Source organism: Phaseolus vulgaris, chromosome 9 (genome assembly GCF_000499845.2).
Source record: "Phaseolus vulgaris cultivar G19833 chromosome 9, P. vulgaris v2.0, whole genome shotgun sequence".
NCBI lineage: Eukaryota > Viridiplantae > Streptophyta > Magnoliopsida > Fabales > Fabaceae > Phaseolus > Phaseolus vulgaris.
The window spans coordinates 17,168,266-17,189,410 of NC_023751.2; the positions used below are offsets into that span (position 1 = coordinate 17,168,266).

General features: G+C 29.6%; 3 protein-coding genes across 3 annotated transcripts; 1 reads left to right on the forward strand and 2 right to left on the reverse strand.

Moving 5' to 3' along the window:
* The first annotated feature begins 5,593 nt into the window (after positions 1-5,593).
* Positions 5,594-9,180, forward strand: LOC137822950 (uncharacterized). The gene is made up of 7 exons (XM_068627985.1): positions 5,594-6,076; positions 6,934-6,972; positions 7,177-7,247; positions 7,404-7,468; positions 8,075-8,164; positions 8,252-8,344; positions 8,578-9,180. The coding sequence occupies exons 1-7, from the start codon at positions 5,706-5,708 to the stop codon at positions 8,986-8,988; spliced, it is 1,140 nt and encodes a 379-aa protein (XP_068484086.1). The 5' UTR covers positions 5,594-5,705; the 3' UTR covers positions 8,989-9,180.
* A 5,110-nt stretch (positions 9,181-14,290) lies between these two features.
* On the reverse strand, positions 14,291-14,991 carry LOC137821656 (lachrymatory-factor synthase-like). Its single transcript, XM_068626355.1, has one exon. It carries the CDS (start codon positions 14,858-14,860, stop codon positions 14,363-14,365), a length of 498 nt encoding a protein of 165 aa, XP_068482456.1. The 5' UTR covers positions 14,861-14,991; the 3' UTR covers positions 14,291-14,362.
* Positions 14,992-15,624: 633 nt separating this feature from the next.
* On the reverse strand, positions 15,625-18,293 carry LOC137821657 (lachrymatory-factor synthase-like). The gene is made up of 2 exons (XM_068626356.1): positions 18,212-18,293; positions 15,625-16,312 (listed from the first exon to the last, which is right to left on the reverse strand). Exon 2 carries the CDS (start codon positions 16,280-16,282, stop codon positions 15,800-15,802), a length of 483 nt encoding a protein of 160 aa, XP_068482457.1. The 5' UTR covers positions 16,283-16,312; positions 18,212-18,293; the 3' UTR covers positions 15,625-15,799.
* Positions 18,294-21,145: the final 2,852 nt, after the last annotated feature.

Here is a 21,145-nt window from a genome sequence, read left to right on the forward strand (position 1 = left end):
AAAAATAATTGAAATTATTATAATTAATTACAAAATATTTTAAATACATGAGTTTGTATTTTTCTAATCTTCAAAAATAACATTCACTCATATTTTACTAGGTAACAACTAATTCAACATGTAGTACCATTTTTATACCAAATTAAATAATTACAGTCATAATAATATAATATAACAAATATAATATATTAATGTAATTTAAGTAATATAATTTATATATCACATTACTTTTTATATACATATGTAATACTTATCGCATTGATTATATTTTGAATTTCAATTAACACCTCCAAAAATTAAATGAATCACAATTAAGTTTGTTAGTTCAAATAAAAATCAATCCTCTCAATAAATATAAGAAATCAAGATAAATTTTTTCATAATTATTGAACTACAAGTAAATTATTAAATAAAAATTAAATTTAGAGATAAAAAATAATTAGTTATTATTGACGACTAAGTTAAATACTATTTTAAAAACTAAAAAATTATTGTACTACAAAAAAATATTAAATATTTAAAAAAAACAATTAGTCACTATATTAACTAAATTAAATATTAATTTAGAGATTAAATAATTATTTACTTCTAAAGTGATTTCTATTATTAATAAAAATTTATAAAATAATTTTTAAATTTGTATCTAAATTAGTTACATAAGTTTTTGCGACTAAAATTTTAGATTCTAAATTAGTCTCTAAATGACTAATAGAGACTAATTTAGAATATAAAGTAGTAAGTAGCTAAAACCTTGATAGTTAATGGTTAGATGTCAATTTAAAAATAATTTAATAAATTTTTATTAATAATAGAAACTACTTTACATCCCAATAGTCATTTTAGTTTTTAAAATGATCTATAATTTAATCAAATAGTAACTAATTATTATTTTGGTTTCTAAAATTAATTTCTATTTAATGATTTTCTTGTAGAGTTGATATCTAAAGTTTTTATTATTAATTAAAAATTTTAAATTAGTATTTAAATTAGTTACTGAAGTTTTGTTTACTAATATTTTAGATTTTAAATTAGTATTTAAAAGACTAATAAAAATTAATTTAAAATATAAAGTAATAAGTAACTAAAACCTTAGTAACGAGTGATTAGATACTAATTTAAAAATTACTTTATAAAATTTTATTAATAATAAAAACTATTTTATATATAATTTTTTTAATTTATAAAATAATTTATAATTTAGTCAAATAGTAACTAATTATTTTGATATCTAATATTAGTTTTTATTTAATTATTTTCTTGTATTATTATAACAAACACAAAATTTTCATCATTCTCGTTTATATGATTTCTAAATTGGTAAATTTACTTAATAATTTAATTATTTAATACATATTACATATCTCATAAGTCAGTTATCACCTAAATAATTACCATCGTGTTCATTAGATTACACCACAAATAAACAAAGAAAGTTAGAACTTTAAAGGAAAAAAAAAACTTATTTTCATATTTTTCATGAAGAGAATGTGTGTGCTAATAAGTTGGCTAATTTAGAATTTATTCATAGATAATCTTTTCATTGGTATAATAGGCTACCATCTAGTTTGTTCTTAAAATTCTTTATGATTAGGTATAGTCTATATATGTATCATTTTTGTTAACATATGGATTTTGATCTATCCCCATATTTTTATATTTTCTTTCTTTTTTCATTTTAATAATATTTTTTTTCATGTGATGACAAATGATTGTTGTTACTTGAGAGTTAGCATAACTGAGATGTCAAGTTGTATAATGATGTCTAACATAAAATTTTTATTTAAAAAAAGTTATAAGGTTGTATAAATAAAGTTGAATAATTAAAATTTTGATACATATATTAACATGTCCTAGTTTGGGATTTTGACCATGATGGTTTTTTTTTTTTTTTTACCAAAATGGGGTCCGTTTAAAAAAAATTACAAATTTAGGCAAGTCGTGTCAATTTGGCACGACTTCATATGCACAAGTCGTCCCAATTAGACATGACTTCTGCCATGTCATATTGAAGTCGTGCCGACTTCTGTCTTGTCATACTGAAGTCGTGCCAACTTGGCACGACTTCTGTCCTATCATACTGAAATCGTGCCAACTTGACACGACTTATGCCATATCATACTGAAGTCGTGCAAACTTGGCACGACTTCTGCCACGTCATATATATATATATATATATATATTATTTTTATTGTTTATATATAGTAAGTTATGTAATGTTAAAAATTAATTTGATACATAATTTTTTAAGAGTGTTAGTTTTAAGGAACAAAAAATTGGATAATCATGTATGGATCATGTTTGGATAATCAGCTTATTCAAATTTTGAGCCATTAACTCCTGAGGACATTGCCGCCAGACATGGTTTCCCACTAGCCAAAAAGTATATTTTGATATTTAATGTCTCATGTATGCAAAGTTTTTGATATTTTGATATTTAATGGTGTCGGACATGATCTATACATGATTATCCAATTTGTTGTTCCTTAAAACTAACACTCTTAAAAAGTTATGTATCAAAATAATTTTTAAAATTACATAACTTACTACCCAATATATAAACAATAAAATTAAAAAAAATAAATAAAAAAAATATGACGTGGCAGAAGTCGTGCCAAGTTGGCATGACTTTAGTATGACATGACAGAAATCGTGTCAAGTTGACACGACTTCAGTATGACATGGCAGAGTCGTGTCAAATTGGAACGATTTGTGCATATGAAATCGTGTCGAATTGACACGACTTGCCTAAATTTGTAATTTTTTTAAAACAAACCCCATTTTGTTAAAAAGAAAAAAAGAATAACTCCATCATGGTAAAAAAAAACCTCCTAATTTTATTAATTCTCTTAGTTTATGATGTTAGTTTTTTTTTATACGTATAAGGTCTAAACAATCATACATATAAAAGTACTTCGTAGGCAGTTACAAATTTGTAACCACAATATCTTATGTTAACGACTCATAAATAAACTAATAAAACATCAAAACACCTATTTTCAATCTAAAATTTTAAAATAATAAACTCATGTATTTTGTATGTATACATGGTTAATTTTTTCATTTTTCCTCAATATAAAACTTAAAAAATAATCTTAAATTAAACCCATGCATAAAATTCTATAGTAAAAGATAAAATAATATTTCAATAACATTTTACATTTGGTCATCGCCATTAAAATTGTCTACCATTATTCCCAATACGTTGAAGAGTCGTGGTCCATTGTCTTGCAATGTAAACAATTTATAATAATTATTACAAGTTTGAACAACTTATCGAAACACTTTTTATTATTGTTACAATTTAGTTGGGATTTATGAGTAGTAGTTGAGCAAATGGCTTATAGTTGAAAAAACCTTTCACATTTTCCTATGTCGATGCTCAATGAATCCTTTCACTTGTTTTTTATATGTCGGTTCTCTTTTATTCGGCATACTCTTTCTTATTCATTGAACTCAGGTACACAAAGAAAATATTTGTTATAAATTTGATACCCTCTTAAATGGATGATATGCAAATAATTTTTAAATGTGCATGACGTGTCTCGGTCTTCTTGTCCGAGATGACCGAGACACATGCTGGCGTGTTCCAGTCTATTTGACTGAGTCAGCCGAGACACCACGAGCAGCCGGGCCGATTGACACGTACAACTACTAACGCTCAATCCAAGGTTAGTGAAGTTAAACCATCATTAAAGATTAGGTAATGTAATCCTAAGTGTGATCCATTCCGCTAATCAGGCCCAATGAGGTAAGCCATTAAAATAATATAAATAGCGCGATTTCCAAGGAGAAATATACGTAATTTATTATTGTGCACCTACCTAAATATCGATCATCCGCTTTACTGACTTGAGCGTCGGAGAGCCTTCCGTAGGTACCCCATTCGGTGTTCATCCTAGATCGAAAATCGAAGGAGAAGCACGAAGACGAGAAGGATCTCAGTCAAGCATCCAACAACCTGTCCGACCGAAGGAGGAAGACGAAAACTTCAATAATTCTTTAGATCTCATCTCCCTACAAGAACAAAATATTTTGCTATTCTTAAGTATGTTTTGATTTGAACAAGTCTTGTAAGACAATTCACTAACACTTTTCTTAGAATTATTGATTTTATTTATTTACACTTTGAAGATTTTGTCGATTTCCTTTGAATAATAAATTATTTGTGGATTGAATCCCTACAAGGATTTTGAAAGGAGGAGAGAGGAAGTTGAAGAGCAAATGAGGCCACACACGAAAACACAAAGAAGTTTAGTTTTTGTCACCTAATTGTGCACAAGAAAACACATTTATTTATGTTGGAATCGAAATCTCCGTCTCTATTTCTCCTAACAGTACTACCACTCAAATTATTTATTTAGTTTAGATTAAACATAAATAATCAAAACGCAGCGTGTGGCATGGACTATTCTAATTCAAAGCGTTGCACAATAAATGCTACATCCGTTTCTATACGCAACCTTTCTTTTTATAGTAAAGACAATCAATACATATCAAATACACACATATTTATAATAATATTTGCTACAAGGTGGTCGTAATCTTAATTCTGATTAAAATTAATAAATATTTTTATTAACTTTTAACAAATACATATATCTTTTATCATACAATATCACATTTATTTTCTCTCAGACAAATCTTTTCATATCCAATCAAATTATTGTTATATATCTAAAATTCAAATTTCGTTGTAAACTTACAATAAATCATTCTCACAAATTCATTTTATCATCCCTTAATCCAAATAATATCGCATATTTTCACACATACTCTATAATCCTTACAAATCCCTTCCTCAATTCAAACAGAGTCTGCATGTTCATTGAGCATGCATGTTCATTAATCTGCTACGAAAAATAATAATAATAAGAAGTGTTCCTTAGATTTGTAAATTCAAACCAAATTTTGTATTTTTAATTTTTTTTTAACCAATATATTCAAAGATACTAGTCATCTAGACTATTTAATTTAATTATCAAGAAGTTAGCTAATAAAATGAGGATAATTTTATTACAATTAATACTTTGGTGGCAATCTAATATTTTATAACGTTAATTTTGAAGGAGAGATAAAAAAAATAAATTTGAAGAATTTTGTTTTATCGATAAAAAATTATAATTAAAATATATTGTAAAAAAACACACAAATTTAGAAGCTTTATTTCTTCTTCTTTTTCTGTTATTTAATGTTGTGAAGTGTTTATCAAAATGGAATTTCTTTCTTGACTGATATTGCTCTTTATGAATGAGGTAAAAAGGAAAATAGAAGCGATTGTGATGCACGCGCAGTTTTCTAGAACTAGTTGGAAAAGCCAACCACAATCACCGCGATTACGCGTTTTTTTGCCCGCCAAGTCTACCTAATGAAAAGACGCCACGTGGAGAATCTCAGCCAATAATCTGAGCAAGTGCAACGAGTATTGGCTGTACCATATAAATCACCGTTCGTTGATTATTTCCACTTCCGATGCGAACAACGGTTTATCAGCATTTACAATTTTTCCAGCTCCTCTGTCATGCAATCTGAGCCGTCAGATGTCAGGGCCCACAAAACAAACGGATCCGGAACAAGTATAAATAAACACCCCACTACGTCAAACCAGATTGCGTTTTTGCATTGTGGTGTGTTTCGTTGTTCTGTTTCTGTTCTTCTGTGTTGCGTGTCCGTGTCTGTTTCCGAAATCGTCTCCGTCGCAGGGGGCGATGTCTTCCGCCGAGACGGAGATGGAGCATCTCACGTCGGGGGCAAGCAACCGCATAATTCCGCTCCTCAAGGCCCTCAGGGCCTCGCTCATCTTCGTCTACACCTTCTTCCTGTCCTTCCTCTTCTTCATCCTCCCCCGCCGCCGCCGCCTCTCCTCCGCAGCGGGTCCACCCTCACCCAAGAAACATTTGAGGCAGCGCTGGCTCGTGCGCGAGGAAGAGGACACGTTCCGGCGAAGAGCTTTGGCGCAGGACTACTTGGGAATGGGTCGCGACGAAGGGTCGTACCGTTGGAGCACTTCCATTTTCTATGGGGTTAGAAACAAGGCTTTGTTTTGCCGCTCTTGGTTCCCGGTTTCCGAAGACGTCAAGTGAGTTTTTCTTTCACTCCTTCGTTCACTTTACGTTTGGCAATTTCAACGCCTCTTCTCCGTTTATTTTAACGGAATTCTGTCAAACTCTGTTGCTTAATGAACTCTTGTGTCTGTGTACTGTTCTTCATTTCTTAGCCTCGTGTGTACACGTAGAGAATTCTAGAGATAGAGGCTGAGCTCAAGTTCTCGAGACATTAAAATTCGGTAATTCTGTTTCAGGGTAAATGGAGAATGAGCTTAAACATTAAAAAATAGAAATGATTTTTGTCATTGTATCTTGATTAAGTAACTAGCGTTGTAAGAGAGGAAATTTTGCAAGCAAGTTTCGTGGTTTCATTCTGGGGGGTGTTTTAGTTTTTCTGTCGTTCCTGTGAGATTACTTGAATTGAACTGGGGTGAAATAAGTGTATCTAGAATTGAGTCCTCTCTAGGTGATGTAGACTAATTGGACAAAGAGAGATGAAAGATGTGAGTGATTGAAATTTTGAACTGATTTTTTTTTAAAAATGGGGTAGAATTATTGTGTTCTCTATGCTGAATGGAATGAAATCTGCTTGTGTATTATTGTGCTAGTATACAGTAATATTATTGACTCGTAGGTTTATTATTAAACTGTTTACAAACAGCAAAACGTTAAGCTTTGCAGATTCTTAATAGTCGTGTTCACAGGATTCAGTGGTTTTGTGTCCTTTCCGACATGATAGATGAGACAGTCTAACAAATGTATAGTTAGAAAGCTCCTGTTTATTGACTTGCTTTCTTTTCTTAATTTTATTGCTTGCCTCTTTTCTTGTTAGCATGTAAAGCCAACTTTCTGTAACATTTGGCTCAACTTATTTTCTTTGTTCTTTCAGGGGCATTCTGATCATCATTCATGGCCTTAATGAACACAGGTAATCTAGCTCAATTTCTTTCTCCTTTTCTTTTTCTTTAAATTGCTATCTTTCAGGACTTAATGAATGTTTTTCATTGTGGGACTAGTCTCCCTTTAATTTTTTCAAAATTTGATTTTTCAAGTGATTGTCAATACATTTATAAGATAATAAGAAATATCCCACATCCCCTCTCTCTCTTCTGACTTAGTACTCATTTTTCAGTGGGAGATATGCGGAATTTGCAAGGCAATTAACATCATGCAACTTTGCTGTCTATGCAATGGACTGGATAGGTAACTTAAGATTTCTTTTTTCCATTCGGTCCCTTGTGATCCTCATTCGTTTGCACTTTTTTTTAATCAAGGGGATCTACCTTAGACTTGGTATCAGTAAAATTCTGTCATTATCATTTTGTGATGGATCTGGAGTGATTTGTTTTACTGTTACAGGCCATGGAGGCAGTGATGGATTGCATGGTTACGTTCCTTCTCTTGATCATGTGGTTGCAGACACAGTATGTATCTTCCTTCTTTCTTTAGTTAAAAATCATATTCTTGTTTGAATATAGACTTGTTGTATTTGTTCCTGTTTGTGGTAATTATTGGAATGGAAAACGGTTTTCGGCTCATCGGGACAGAGATATTGCGTAAAGCACAATACATGTTAACCATTTATTCTTAGAGCATGAAGCAGTGATATTTCCTAAGTTTTATTTTTCAAGTTATGGCATGTTCTCAGGAATCTCATTTCGACAAATACTATAATAACAACGTTATTTTATAACTTTCTTTGAAACAAAAGATATCTAGGAGTATTTTTTTATAAGCATCAGAATAAATTTTCTTACACTTTCGTGGAAATGCAAAAAGATTCCGTGAAACAAATTCAAGTTAACTTGTTAGCTTATTTCTTGCGTTGGCTTTCTGATATGTTGATCATGCTCTCTAGAATATAAAATCTGTATCTTTTGTTCAATTTCATTGTAATTGTTATTTGTAGTAAATTTCATACAACAATTACAAATATCTGTGCTATTCTTTGTTTGTTTTCCTTTGAAGATATATTGCAGTCAGTGTTTGTAGCTGTGTACTTTGCTTACTGATAGTAATGCCTTGAACAGGGAGCTTTCCTAGAAAAGATCAGATCGGAGAATCCTGGGATACCATGCTTTCTCTTTGGTCACTCCACTGGGGGAGCTGTGGTCTTGAAAGTAAGGGCTGAAATCTTCTGTATACCTATTGAGATTAAATTTGTCTTTGTTGAATTTGGAAATTTAATTTCTGCAAATTTGGTGTAGGCGGCTTCCCATCCTCATATTGAAGTAATGGTGGAAGGAATTATATTAACCTCGCCAGCTTTACGTGTGAAGCCAGCTCATCCAATTGTTGGTGTAAGTTTTGCATTTTTAGGTTGTTCTTGTTATTGAAATTCACATGCTTCTGCTCTGTTGAGCTGTTACTACAATGCCCTTTTCAATTGTTAATGTCAATCCTCTGACTCCCAATGAAATATGATATCTAGCTACACAAAATAATCATTGAGTCATTCACAATCTTAAATGGCGCATTGTAATTGTATAGACCCTTGTTTGAATGCATTTTGTTTATTGATGTGCTGATGCAGGCTGTGGCTCCAATTTTTTCTCTGGTGGCTCCAAGGTTCCAATTCAAAGGAGCAAACAAAAGGGGTATTCCAGTTTCGAGGGATCCAGCAGCTTTGTTGGCGAAGTACTCGGATCCTTTGGTGTACACTGGACCTATAAGGGTCCGAACTGGGCATGAAATACTAAGGATATCCTCCTACTTAATGCGAAACTTCAACTCTGTGACTGTGCCATTCTTTGTTCTGCACGGGACTGCTGATAAGGTAACTGATCCACTGGCCTCACAAGATCTATATGACAGGGCAGCTTCAAAGTTCAAAGACATAAAGCTCTATGATGGTTTCTTGCACGACCTTCTATTTGAGCCTGAGCGTGAAGAGATTGCTCAGGACATTATCAACTGGATGGAGAAGAAACTATTCACTATCTAATAATGTAAAAAAAAATTTAAAAAAATGTAATGGTGTTTGATATATATAAACACAAGGGATGCCAACTTTGATAAGTGTAGAAAATTGAAGTCGCCCAGCCAAATGGGGAGGCGCATTATTAATCTTTCGTTTTAGGTTGTTTGATATCTTTAAATATATGAATCTGCCAACATCCTTGTTTTTATCAACAAACCTGTATAAATTTAATAGTCCTAAATTTTGGTAGTTTTTTCATCTCTCAACAATTTAGATCCACCTTCAATCAATGCATCATCATAGTGAAATAAAGTATGAAAATGGTAGTGTTTTACGATTATTTATTTTTTGAGTTACTAATAAAGTGTTTAGATAAATTATGTATTATTTTGAATGAAAATAGGTGGTGAAAGAACTTTTAAATGTTTGTTTTCTTTTTTGAGTTTTTATTTCTCTTATTTTTTTTCTACTATTTTCTATAAAAAAATGTATTCTTATTTATGTGTGTTAATTTAGTGTTATGATGTTATTATTATATAATAATAAACAGGAATTCAACCTGGAATCAATAAGAAAAAGTCAAAGAAAAGAAAAGTATGGATCGTAGACTCTGAAGACACCAATGAAAAAGGTGAAGATACATAATATTTATTATTTTAAAAAAATATACGAAATCTTTTAAATCCATCAAATTCTTTCAAATATTCTGGTTTCATATTTTATACTTCTTTCTTTTTTTAAGGGTTATGTTTTTTAAAGATTTGGTTTCTTCTTAATTATCGTTTCCAAAGTTTAAGAACCTTAAATGACACTTAAAAAAGGAAATGGAAATAGTAAATGTCAAAATCTTAATCATAATAGTTTTAAAAAAATCTTTAAAAATCATTACATTCTTACAAAAAAAAAAATCTTATTATTTCATTTGGATTATAGGTTACATGTGTCTAACTTTTATATCATATTTATGTTGAACTTAGTTGTGTGTTGTAGTCTGATTCTACCTATTAACTTATGTTATGAATATGAAATTTAGTGAGACAACACCATTAGTATTTCTGATTATAATGTGCTAAAACATCTTTATATTCTTACAAAAATATTTTTAAATCTATAATACTTTTTATATTAAACAAATCTTTTGAAATCTCAATTAAATATGTCTAACTTTCTTTTGAAATTTGAATTAAATATACCTAATTTTTCTGGTCATTTAGGTCGTGTAACAGGTTCTTTATGTGCTCACACGTGGCACTATTTATGTCGGCTTTAATTGCCTATCATAGTCTACTAAAACAGGTTATATATTCTTAAAAAATCTTTTAAAAATTGCACTATTTTTTTTTATATAAAAAGTATTTTGAAATCTCAATTAAATATGCCTAACTTCTTTTTAAAATTTAAAGTGAAAATACTCAACTTTTGTAGTCATTCAGCTTGGATAATAAATTATATGTGTTTGATATTTATCATCATTTGTGTCAAATTTAATAATATTGTAGTTTAGTTCCTTTCTATTATATTATGTTTACGACTGCAATATTTATTGGACGACACCATTTCTATTTGTGATTATATTCTACTAAAATATCTTGACAATCTTAAAGTATTTTAAAATTTACAATATTTTTCTGCTCTTGCAAATATTTAAAAATTTATAATATTTTTATATAAAAATGTGTTTTAAAATTTCAATTGAATACGTGTAACTTTTTTTCTAAATCCAAGATGAAATATATCTCTTTTTTTGTGATGTTTAATCATATGTACATTACCTATCATGTCTAGTTTATATATTCAATTAACTATTTTACTTTAATTTCATATAGTTTATGTCGATAATGAGAGTGAGATGTATATATTTTGCAAGAAATGGGTAAAATTTGCGGTTTAAAAGTTAATACTTTAAAACAATATTGTATATAATGTAAAAAGGTTGGAGTGCTTCAAGAAATTGTATATAGGTGCAGAAAAACCTAAGTTACAAAGAATTTAGAGAAAATTAGAAAAATGAAAAATAAATTATTGAAAAACATAAAAAAATGAGGTATTTTATTCTCTGAAACTTTCTTACTAGTTTTGAAGACATTTGCGAAAGAAGTAATCCATAATAAATTATTTTTATAACATAATTAATTATCTATTGTTTTTCTATAAAAATTAATACATTATATATAATTATATTTAAATTATATTTTAATATATATAACACGTTTATAATTTATATATTAATTATTAATATATACTTATATTATAATAAAATGAATAAAATTAAAATTATTAAATAACAAAAACATTATAATTTTTTATTTAATTCAAATTAATTTATAATAACAATAATAAAATTTTATAAATATATTGTTTTATAAATTTTTAAAATTTATTATATCTATCAAACTATTTATAATTTTTTTTTTCATTTTTCATGTTATTTCTCTTAATCCAAACCATATCATTTCTCTTTTATTTCTCTTTTTTTTTTCACTGATTCAAATACATCCTTTAATTCAAATAAATCTAAATAAAGCACAAATTTTTAGATTTAATTTTTATTAATAATTTAAAATGGTGTTCATTTTAAAAAATGGTGTTCATTTTATTTTATTTTTTGAAATGTTCAACTGTGCATGAACTAATAATTTCAAACGAGTTAAAATTAATTCATTGAAGAAATCGGCTTAAAAATACTACTCTCAAAAGGAATGTTCCAACAATCCCCAGCTTTTTATGGGTACAGCGTTAAGTTTGTTTGAATTTCTTTATAAATACATGAAAGAGAATAAAATAAAAAGAATAATAAAATTTTCTGTAAATTAATATTAAATTATGCATACACTATTTTGCACTCACATTTTATTCTCAAAAGAGTTTTTTTTTTTTTTTCATGATTGAATTATGTTTTCTTTTGAGTGAATAGGACAAAGACACGAAAATATAATAAGAGATAAGTTGTCACATGGTTTATTGAAAGAAATGTATGTAAAAATGTTAAAAATAAAAATAAACAAGAAGTTGGATTTAAGATTCAGTTACATGAAAAGAAACTAAAAGTTTACGAAAAAATAAAAGAGAAATTGCATGTTACAATACAATTTGTTGAGTTAAAAAAATAAAATTTAGACAAGAATTTCTGGAAAAGCGAAAGTCAAGAGCACAATAAATACTGAAACCCAAAGAAAGTAGTTTCACTCTATCATCAATTGAAGGAGGACAAAAAAAAGCAGTATAAAAAGTATAAAAGTTTATAAAGAAGTGTTAGAAAACTCTTTAAAGGGATAAAAATGAATGCAATAAAATAATTTCTTTCTAATGAATTTTGGTACAGAGGTAACGTTTCTTTTAAACTAATAACTAAAAGATAAAATCCTGAAATTAAATGACTATGGTTTAATATATCTAATCTCTCCAAGTTATGTACTCTGTTTTTCAAAAAGTTATGCAGTAGAAAAGACAATTAAGAGATAATGGTAGATAAGATTATTTATTAATTTTTTACAATTTTTAGAAGTTGTGGCGGATTGGTTAAATTTTTTAAAAGAAATACATCCATATTTAGTTTTTCTTATTTTTGTTTAGACTTTTGTAGTTGGGTTTAGAAACTTAATTAAATGCATTTAAAACTTATTACCTTATTATTTTTTCAAGTAGTTATATATAAAATAAATATTTTTAAAATATTTTTACAGTTCCGCAGAAAAAGAATAAAAAAATAATGTTTCTCACTATTAATGGTATATAAACTAATTTCATTTTATTTTTAATTAACATTTTTTTAAATAAAAACTTTATTGTTAGGCATCACTAACTTAAGATCTCAGCTATACTAATACCTCAAGTAACAACAATAATTTGTTATCACAGGAAAAAAGTATTATTAAAAAAAATACAAAATACAGAGATTATATTAAAACGCATATGTTAACAAAAACGATATATAGGTAAACTATACCTGAATTTTTTACCTAAATTTTAAGAGCAGACAAGATGGAAGTCTATTATACTAATAGAAAGTTTCTTTATGAATAAATCTTAAAATTAGTCTACTTATCAGCACATACATCCCCCTCACAAAAAATGAGTAGCCCTAAACTTAATTTTTCAACAATACTTCTTAATCATCAAGACTACTCATTTATAAATATTGTTTATTTGCACATATTTTTTTCATTTTGGAAGATGTATTTTATTTATTTAAATTCTAGCATAATTTTTTTATACAATAATTTTATTAGGAAAACAAATAAATTTATTATCCTTTTAGCTAAATAATAGTAATTATTGTTCCCACTAATCCAAGTGAAAAAAAAAAATAGAGGTTACTTGTAGCTTTCAAGACTTTAGTAATATAGGAAGGACATATAAAATGTCATTATCATGTCTTTATCTAACTAATTTAAAGTGATATTACTTTTACTCACTCTTTTTAAAAATTATTTTATAGGATTTGCCCTCTACATAATATTATCCTTTGTAAAGAATCTAAGTTCTCTACGTGTATTATTTTGTTTGTATTTTATCTCCGTATTATTATTGTATAAATAATTAAAGGTATCCAAATTCTATGTATCATTTTTTGTTAAGAAGTTTTGATCTAGTTTTTCTATATTTTTAATTATTTTTCTTTTTTTCAGTAATATTTGCAAATGATTTGTCTAACATAAAAATATTTTTATAAAAATTAAAGATATTGAAAGAAGATGGATGGAACAGGAAGGAAACTCTTATTCTGTGACACATTGACATGAAGGATGCAGATACATACATGGGCTGCGTCTGTGACTAATAAAAACAAAAATGGCAGAAACTACAAGACAAAACACCGCAATAGATATATCAATAAACAATTATTTACTGATTTTTTAGTTTTACGAGAGATCGGTTGGTTACATGATTATAAAGTAGATTTTTAACTTTAATCTGCACTCATTTACATATTATTAATTTTTTTATTTTATTAAATTCTCTTATTTTACATCTATTATTTATAGGATCGTGGATCCCTAACCCAGTTTTCTTATAACTAGAACAAACTTTATAAACTCTAATGATGTGATACAATATTATATTATAAAAATAAAATTTATATTTACTTATATACTACTAAATATTTTTATATTCACTAAGTGAGATTTTCGACAGTAATAAATAATTATAATAAAAGAATATAAATAAATATTATAGGTGAATTACGAGGTAACTCAGACCTTAAACAATAATTTAAACAGATTCGGTTTAATCCAGGATTAAAAAAAAATGATGTTTTTTACCAATTGTACCCTGTTATTTGAACTGATGGATAAGTTCTGATCAGATCTAATGAGATGAAACAAAAACATAACAGGAAATTAAAAGCAAGATGAAATGATGAAAAGGGCACAGAAAGATCATAATTTCATTCTACCTAGTTTGAGTTATGTGCAAGCACAATCTTCTTGGCCATGAACTCCACAGAGGACTCAATGTATGAGTTCAAATCTTGGAAGCTCCAGCCTTCAACAGGATCGCAGACAAAGCTCCACTCGATCTTGGATCCATCCTGGCCGATGGGCAACACCTTGAGTGTGGCTACATAGGACTTAAATCCTATGTTGCTTTCAACAACTTCGTAGGTCAAACAGCGTTGTTCGGGATCTATCTCAAGGAGCTTCTCTTTGGCCCACTTGATGGTTGTTGTCTTCTCAGCATCATCAGCAACCCCTTTTTCTTCAACAATGGAAGCACAATAGCGGATGAGACCAGGTTGACCTGAAACTCCCTCTACATGGTAACATGTTTCTATGGGAAGCAACTTGTGTAGGTTGCAGAAATCTTCCAAGGCATTCCATGGTAGTTGTGGATCGGTGCCTGGTAGCTCAGCCATGGCTTTACCTTCCCATTTGGGGTTAGATTCCTCTGTCATTGCTGTCTACCTATGACAGTGAAGGTGGTGGTTAGAGTGAGTAATTATTTGACTGAGACTTCAGAGATATATATGAATACTGAGCAAAATATTCTATGCGTCACCAGAGTTAATGGGGAAGTGCGCAAACTCTTGCAACCACATAATTAAAATGACAAAAGATATCACTTATTAAAAGAAGGGCAAAATAGTTATGATAAAGCTTACACGTTTTGAATACATTGGTGGAGAGAAATAAATACAAAATTAGATTGGGTGAATTCACTGATAACTATTTAAAAGAAAACTTCAATAACGAAATTTTAGTTGTTTGACATTGATTTTATTTTCTCATGAAAATAAAAACCAAATAAACACACAGTAAAAAAATAAATATAAAACAACAACCCATTATTCCATTATTTAATGTAATGAGTTTCTAAGATGTTTGCTTTCTCTACTGTACAACAACCCCCCATTATTTAATGTAATGAGTTTCTAAGATGTTTGCTCTCTCTACTGTACATGTCACCTTGCTATGTTGTGTATTTGTGTTTCATTGGAAAAAAAATCATTTTCCTATAACATTTTTTATTTTTTAAAAAGTTTGAAATAATAAAATACAGACTATTTTGGAAAACAAATTAAAAGTAAAAACAATTGAAAAATAATGTCAGGTATGGTATATTGGTAATATATAAATATATGTGTATGTAATATTTAAAAAATTGAACTAAAAAATAATTAGTAAAGTTAAAAAAAAATAGAGGTATTCCATAAATATAGATTAAGGGAACTAGTTTAAGATAAATCAAAGTTTTGAATGCATTCAAACAAACAAAAGGCTTGCACAACAAAGAGTTTAACAACAAACAAACACTAGTTTAAGGTATGCTTGATTATTAATTGCAAAAGCTTCAAACACCCAGATTCATTCATTATGCAGTCCGATGTCAAAACCTAGGCTGCCTTGTATGCAAGTTCGATGTTCTTCTTCATGACCTGGAGAGAAGATTCAACATACGACTCCAGACCTTGAAGACTCCACCCTTGAACAGGATCACAGACAAACTCCCATTCAATCTTGCATCCATCCTCCTTCATTGACAGCACTTTGAATGTGCCCAGATAGAACTTAAATCCCATGTTGTTCTCAACAACTTCATAGGTCAAACATCGCTGAACAGGATCAATGGCAAGTAACTTCTCTTTGGCCCACTTGACTGTGGAGGTCTTATCAACATCATCAACAATGCTTGAAGCACAATAGCGGATGAGACCAGGTTTGCCAAGAATCCCCTCTAGTTGGTAACATGTGTCCAAGGGGATCCACTTGTGTATGTTGCAGAAGTCCTCTAGAACAGTCCATGCTACTTCTGCAGTGGTGTCTGCTAGCTCAACCACTGCTTTACCTTCCCATCTAGGATCAGATTCCTCTCCCATAATTTTTTGTATATATAACTATTGGTTACACTTGAGATATATATACATAGTCAAACAATTATACATCACTAGAGTTAATAGAGAAATTGCACAAACTAGATATATGATAATTAATTAGTATATGATGCAAATTATAAACTAGAGTTAATGTGGGGATTGACATGAGGTGTTAATGTCTTGATATAATTACTCAAAGGAAGTAATAGAGGTAGAAAGTGTTGTGAAAAGAAAAATATAATAGAAATTAAGTGAAAAAAATAAGAAAGTAAAAGTATGTCTATATTTTATTTTTTTTTGGAAAGAAATAGAGGAAAAGCAGTGGTGCAACTGCACATGATAGAAATGGAATAGGTATATGCTGCTGATCATTAAAGTTACACAAACGTCAAGTATTCATTTCTCCAATCCCCATGTGGTAGTTTCTTTTAATTAAATATCTTTACTACAAGAACAATCTTCTAATAAAAGAACATATAATTATTTAAAACACAACCCAAGGCTTAAGATTTTAAGTAGCATTACATACGAAAGTTAATGCTAGAATTATATGATTAAAGAAAACAATTAAAAATTATAATTAAAGAATTATTTCAATTTGTTCTTCTAATAAAAGAAGATATAATTATTTAAAACACAACACAAGATTTTGAAGTAGCATTACATTAAAAAAGTTAATGCTAGAATTATATGATTAAAGAAAACAATGAAAAATTATAATTAAAGAATTATGTCAATTATATTTGACATGTTATATGGTTGTTTCCGGTTTGATTATGATTTAGATTGGATCACTTCCTATAATAGTTAATGTTTATTTATTCTTTGTCATTGATAAAAAAAAATTGAAACAGTTAAAACATGCTTATTTAGAAAAAGAAACAAAAAAAAAACCATGAAAATGACTTTGATAAAAAAAATCAAGAATCAGTTTTGGATAAAAAAAATCAAGAATCAAGAATCAAAAAAAAAAACACATTGTGACTTCTAGAGTATAAAAGTTGTTATTCCTACAAGAAATAGGAGAAATAATGATGTTAACATGTGGATTTTTTTAGGATTCTTATCAATATTTCTTATAATGTCTAAACTTATGATGTGAAACTACCAATTACCTAATTTTCTTGATTATAAATTTGTTAATGTGTTCTTTACTAAATTTATTTAATTAGACTTGTTTACATATACATTTTTATTCTCGGAAGAGAAATTAATTATATTTTCTATTAATCTATTTAGTCCAAACAGTGTTACCTTTATTAGCAAAGAATTAAGATGAAATTAAAAGGATACTTGAGGGTTTAGGGTATTCTCTAGATATAATAAAAAGTCAAGATGAGATAGTTTTTTTTGTAAAACATATTTCTTGGTTTATGATTTTAAATTTTAAACTTTAAATTAGAAGGCTCTCACCAAAAACCAATTAAAAAATGCATCCAAAAGAATTTCCGGTACCTCTTTTGTAGTACTCAAACAAGAACCCAAAAGTGCATTAAAGAAGTTACTGTTATTAAGAGTTCAAATATACTCTATACATATTTTAGTTAATCTTTACTGGCGTATTTGTTAACCTAACTAATGTTTTAGTTAAGGAAATTATCAAAATAAACTTTCAATAAAACATAAAATATCAAAAGGAACAATTTTAAAAACGAAACCATGTTAACATACATGTAAACTAATTTCTTAACTTATGTAAAGTTTTAACTAAAACGGTTAAAATAAAATATTTTAAGAACATAAATGTACAAAATAAGAAAATTGCAAAACATAAAAAATTAAAAATACTATTTAGTGTATCTAAAGTATCATTATTACTAAACCCTTAAATTATAAACCCTATTTTGTAATCTAATTTGAAGAAAATATAAAGTAATTTTAACTTTGAAGCATATTAAATTAAATAAGAAGAAAAGAAATAAATTGACTTACCTCAAGTTGACTACACTCAATGAGAGATTTGGATAAGGCAATATCCACACTTTACCAGTAAGCCTTACATAGGTTCTGAAATTCCTCCCTATTATACTGGGTAAGGAGAGTACTCATGATTTTATGTGTACAATGTGGGACTTTTAAGTAAAGAGAAAGTGATAGGAAGAAAGACAGAAAAAGTTGGGACTTTCTCGTATTCTTCAGCTATGATTATGTAATAATACTTAGACTTTTACGAGACCAGAACATTGAGACTGTCATAATATCGATTCCATGCATTTCAATAGAGGTTTAAATTTAAAAGAAATATATCATACAATTAATACACTTATTATTATAATTGTATTTGACTTCATTGCGTGTTTATCAAGATTTATTTTAATTATACATAACTAATCAATAAAATAAAATCTCCTAAAATCGTGTGCGTCTACAGTCACTCTAATATAAACATATACTTAAATTCCTAAATATCCGTACACAATACCTAATTACATGATATTCCCATGATATGAAGTTACGTATGAAGAGTAAAAATTGGAACTGGGCAATTGATGAGATGAATAATCAGCTGAATGAAATCATTATCACGATGACAATGACATGCCATAGAGATAAGTATTTGCATGTGAGAGAATAAAAATTGGAACCAGGCAATTGATGAAGGAATGAAATCATGATAACGACCAAGCGAAAATGATTTGGAATGTTGTTAATCTTGTTTATTATTATTATTATTCATATTTATTTATTCTACAATTTCTTGTAAAATTAAATCATATAACATAAAATTTGACTAATATGTGTGTTAGTTAATTTCACGAGTATACATTGTAGATGGCTTTAAGTTGATGTTAGTTGCTGAGAAAAGCATTAAGTACAAAGTGAAACAAAAGTTTGATATATATAAGAGTGACTACTTTCGATAAGAACAAATGAAAGATTTTGAGGTTAAATAATTGAATTTGTGAGATAGGTGTATATAATACAAAATTGGATCACCGACTAAATAAAAGTTTTTATAGGATTCCTGATAATTGATACTGTCATGATGATGGTAGGCCATAGGAGAAAATAAAATAAGCAAAGTGTGGAATTTACATAGGCTTTACATGTAAGTTGGGAATTAAATATGGATAATGTAGGGCTAAAGGAAAACTTAGGCTAACAAAAAGTTATCATTTGGAGACCCCTCCATATTTGATATCCCTAATTTATAACTATATATCTGCGTAATCTCTGTCCATGCTTTATAATTATATATCCATCACTGTAATAAAGTACAAAAAAGAAAAATCTCACTCTACTAGTCTACTACTAAAGGTACCACTGGGTCCACAACACAGACAATGGTCACTCAAAGGTCACAAAGACACCACCAGTGTGGGACTTTAGCTGCTTCAACTATATATCATACTATGTTCAACTATATATAATCAATTCAATTCCCATCTAACCATTTTAAATTTGAACTGTTTGAGAGGGACTTGTTTATATAAAAATTAATTATTAATTAAGAAGATAAAGTATGGAGAAAAGAAGAGGAATAAGTGTAGGTGTTATATATAATAGCACAATAATTGGTGAGGAAAGGGGAAAAAGAAGGATATGCACAATAAAACTGTAATGATTATAGGGTTCACTATCCCTGATAACATCAACGTCAAACAAACCAACTTTGTTTTCTCTGCACTTATCTTACCTACTTTCATTCCTATAAATTTCTCTCTACCCGCAAACCAAACCCTCTTCACCAGTTCCATCATTTTGTCTGTGTAATTGGACCACACCACTCGAGCTTAATTTCTCCCACACATGAAACGGACACACTTCACTCTGCCGCATGTGGCAGACATCACATGCATGGACCCCAACCGCCAGCCGCTCGTGCCGGAGAAGCTCTCCAAAACGGTGCGTTTCCTCGGCTTCTTCATACAAAACGACGTCATGAAGTGGGGGAGGAACATCGGGAAGGCGCTCAACGAGGTCGTGGTGCGCCACCACCAGGCCCTGACGTGCCGCCCACGCGACGCTCACGTGTCTTTCGTGTCGCCGCTGGAGTATCAGTTCAGCTGCAGCGGGAGCCCGCCGCGCCTCTCGCATGCCGGTCGGAGGAAGCTCTCCCCGCCCTCCTCCCGCCGCTCGCCGGCTCATCGGGCTGTCAGGATGTGCCGCGACGGTGCCGGTGGTGACAGCATCGTAGAGAGGCGCGTGAAGATCGCCGGCTCCGCGGCTTCCTTGCTGAACGACGTGGTGGAGAAGGATTTCCACGTGGACGAGGCTGCGGAGGAGTTCATAGCGAGGTTCTACAGAGAGTTGAGGTTGCAGAAATGGTTGGATCACTATTGCTGACGTGTATAGAATAATGTGTGGTGAAAACTGTAGTTAATTAATTAGTCTTCCATGTATGTTACTTACTGCAATGGATGGTGTTCTTACCAGTTTCCATGTTACCAACAAAATTAAACCGTTGCTACTTTCTTTAACCTTCTTTAACTTAATTATTTCCGTTAATTAAGAAGGGTTCTTGGGGTTCATCCATCACGTTTGTAAAACCTAAAGATATATTAATTTCACTGTCATGCTTAACAGTCAAAATCATTATATAGATGTCGTCATTTATGGAACAGGATGAACAACACTTAGACTTTATAACAGTTTCTTCAACCCTTGTATCTTACAATTGGTAGCAGAATAGTTGGCTTATACAATCTTTTTCCTTTCATAATTTTTCATGGAATTAACAAATGAATCACTGGGAAACTAACCTAACCAGTAAGAGATCTGGTGGTGAAAGGATAATTAATTGCCCTAGTTTGAATAACACCAAACCTATGGTTGTAAACCACAATCAATACCCATTAACAAAAATATCTGTTTAAGGTTTCAGATTGCCTTTCGATTATAGTGCTTACCACAAAAAGGCAAAGG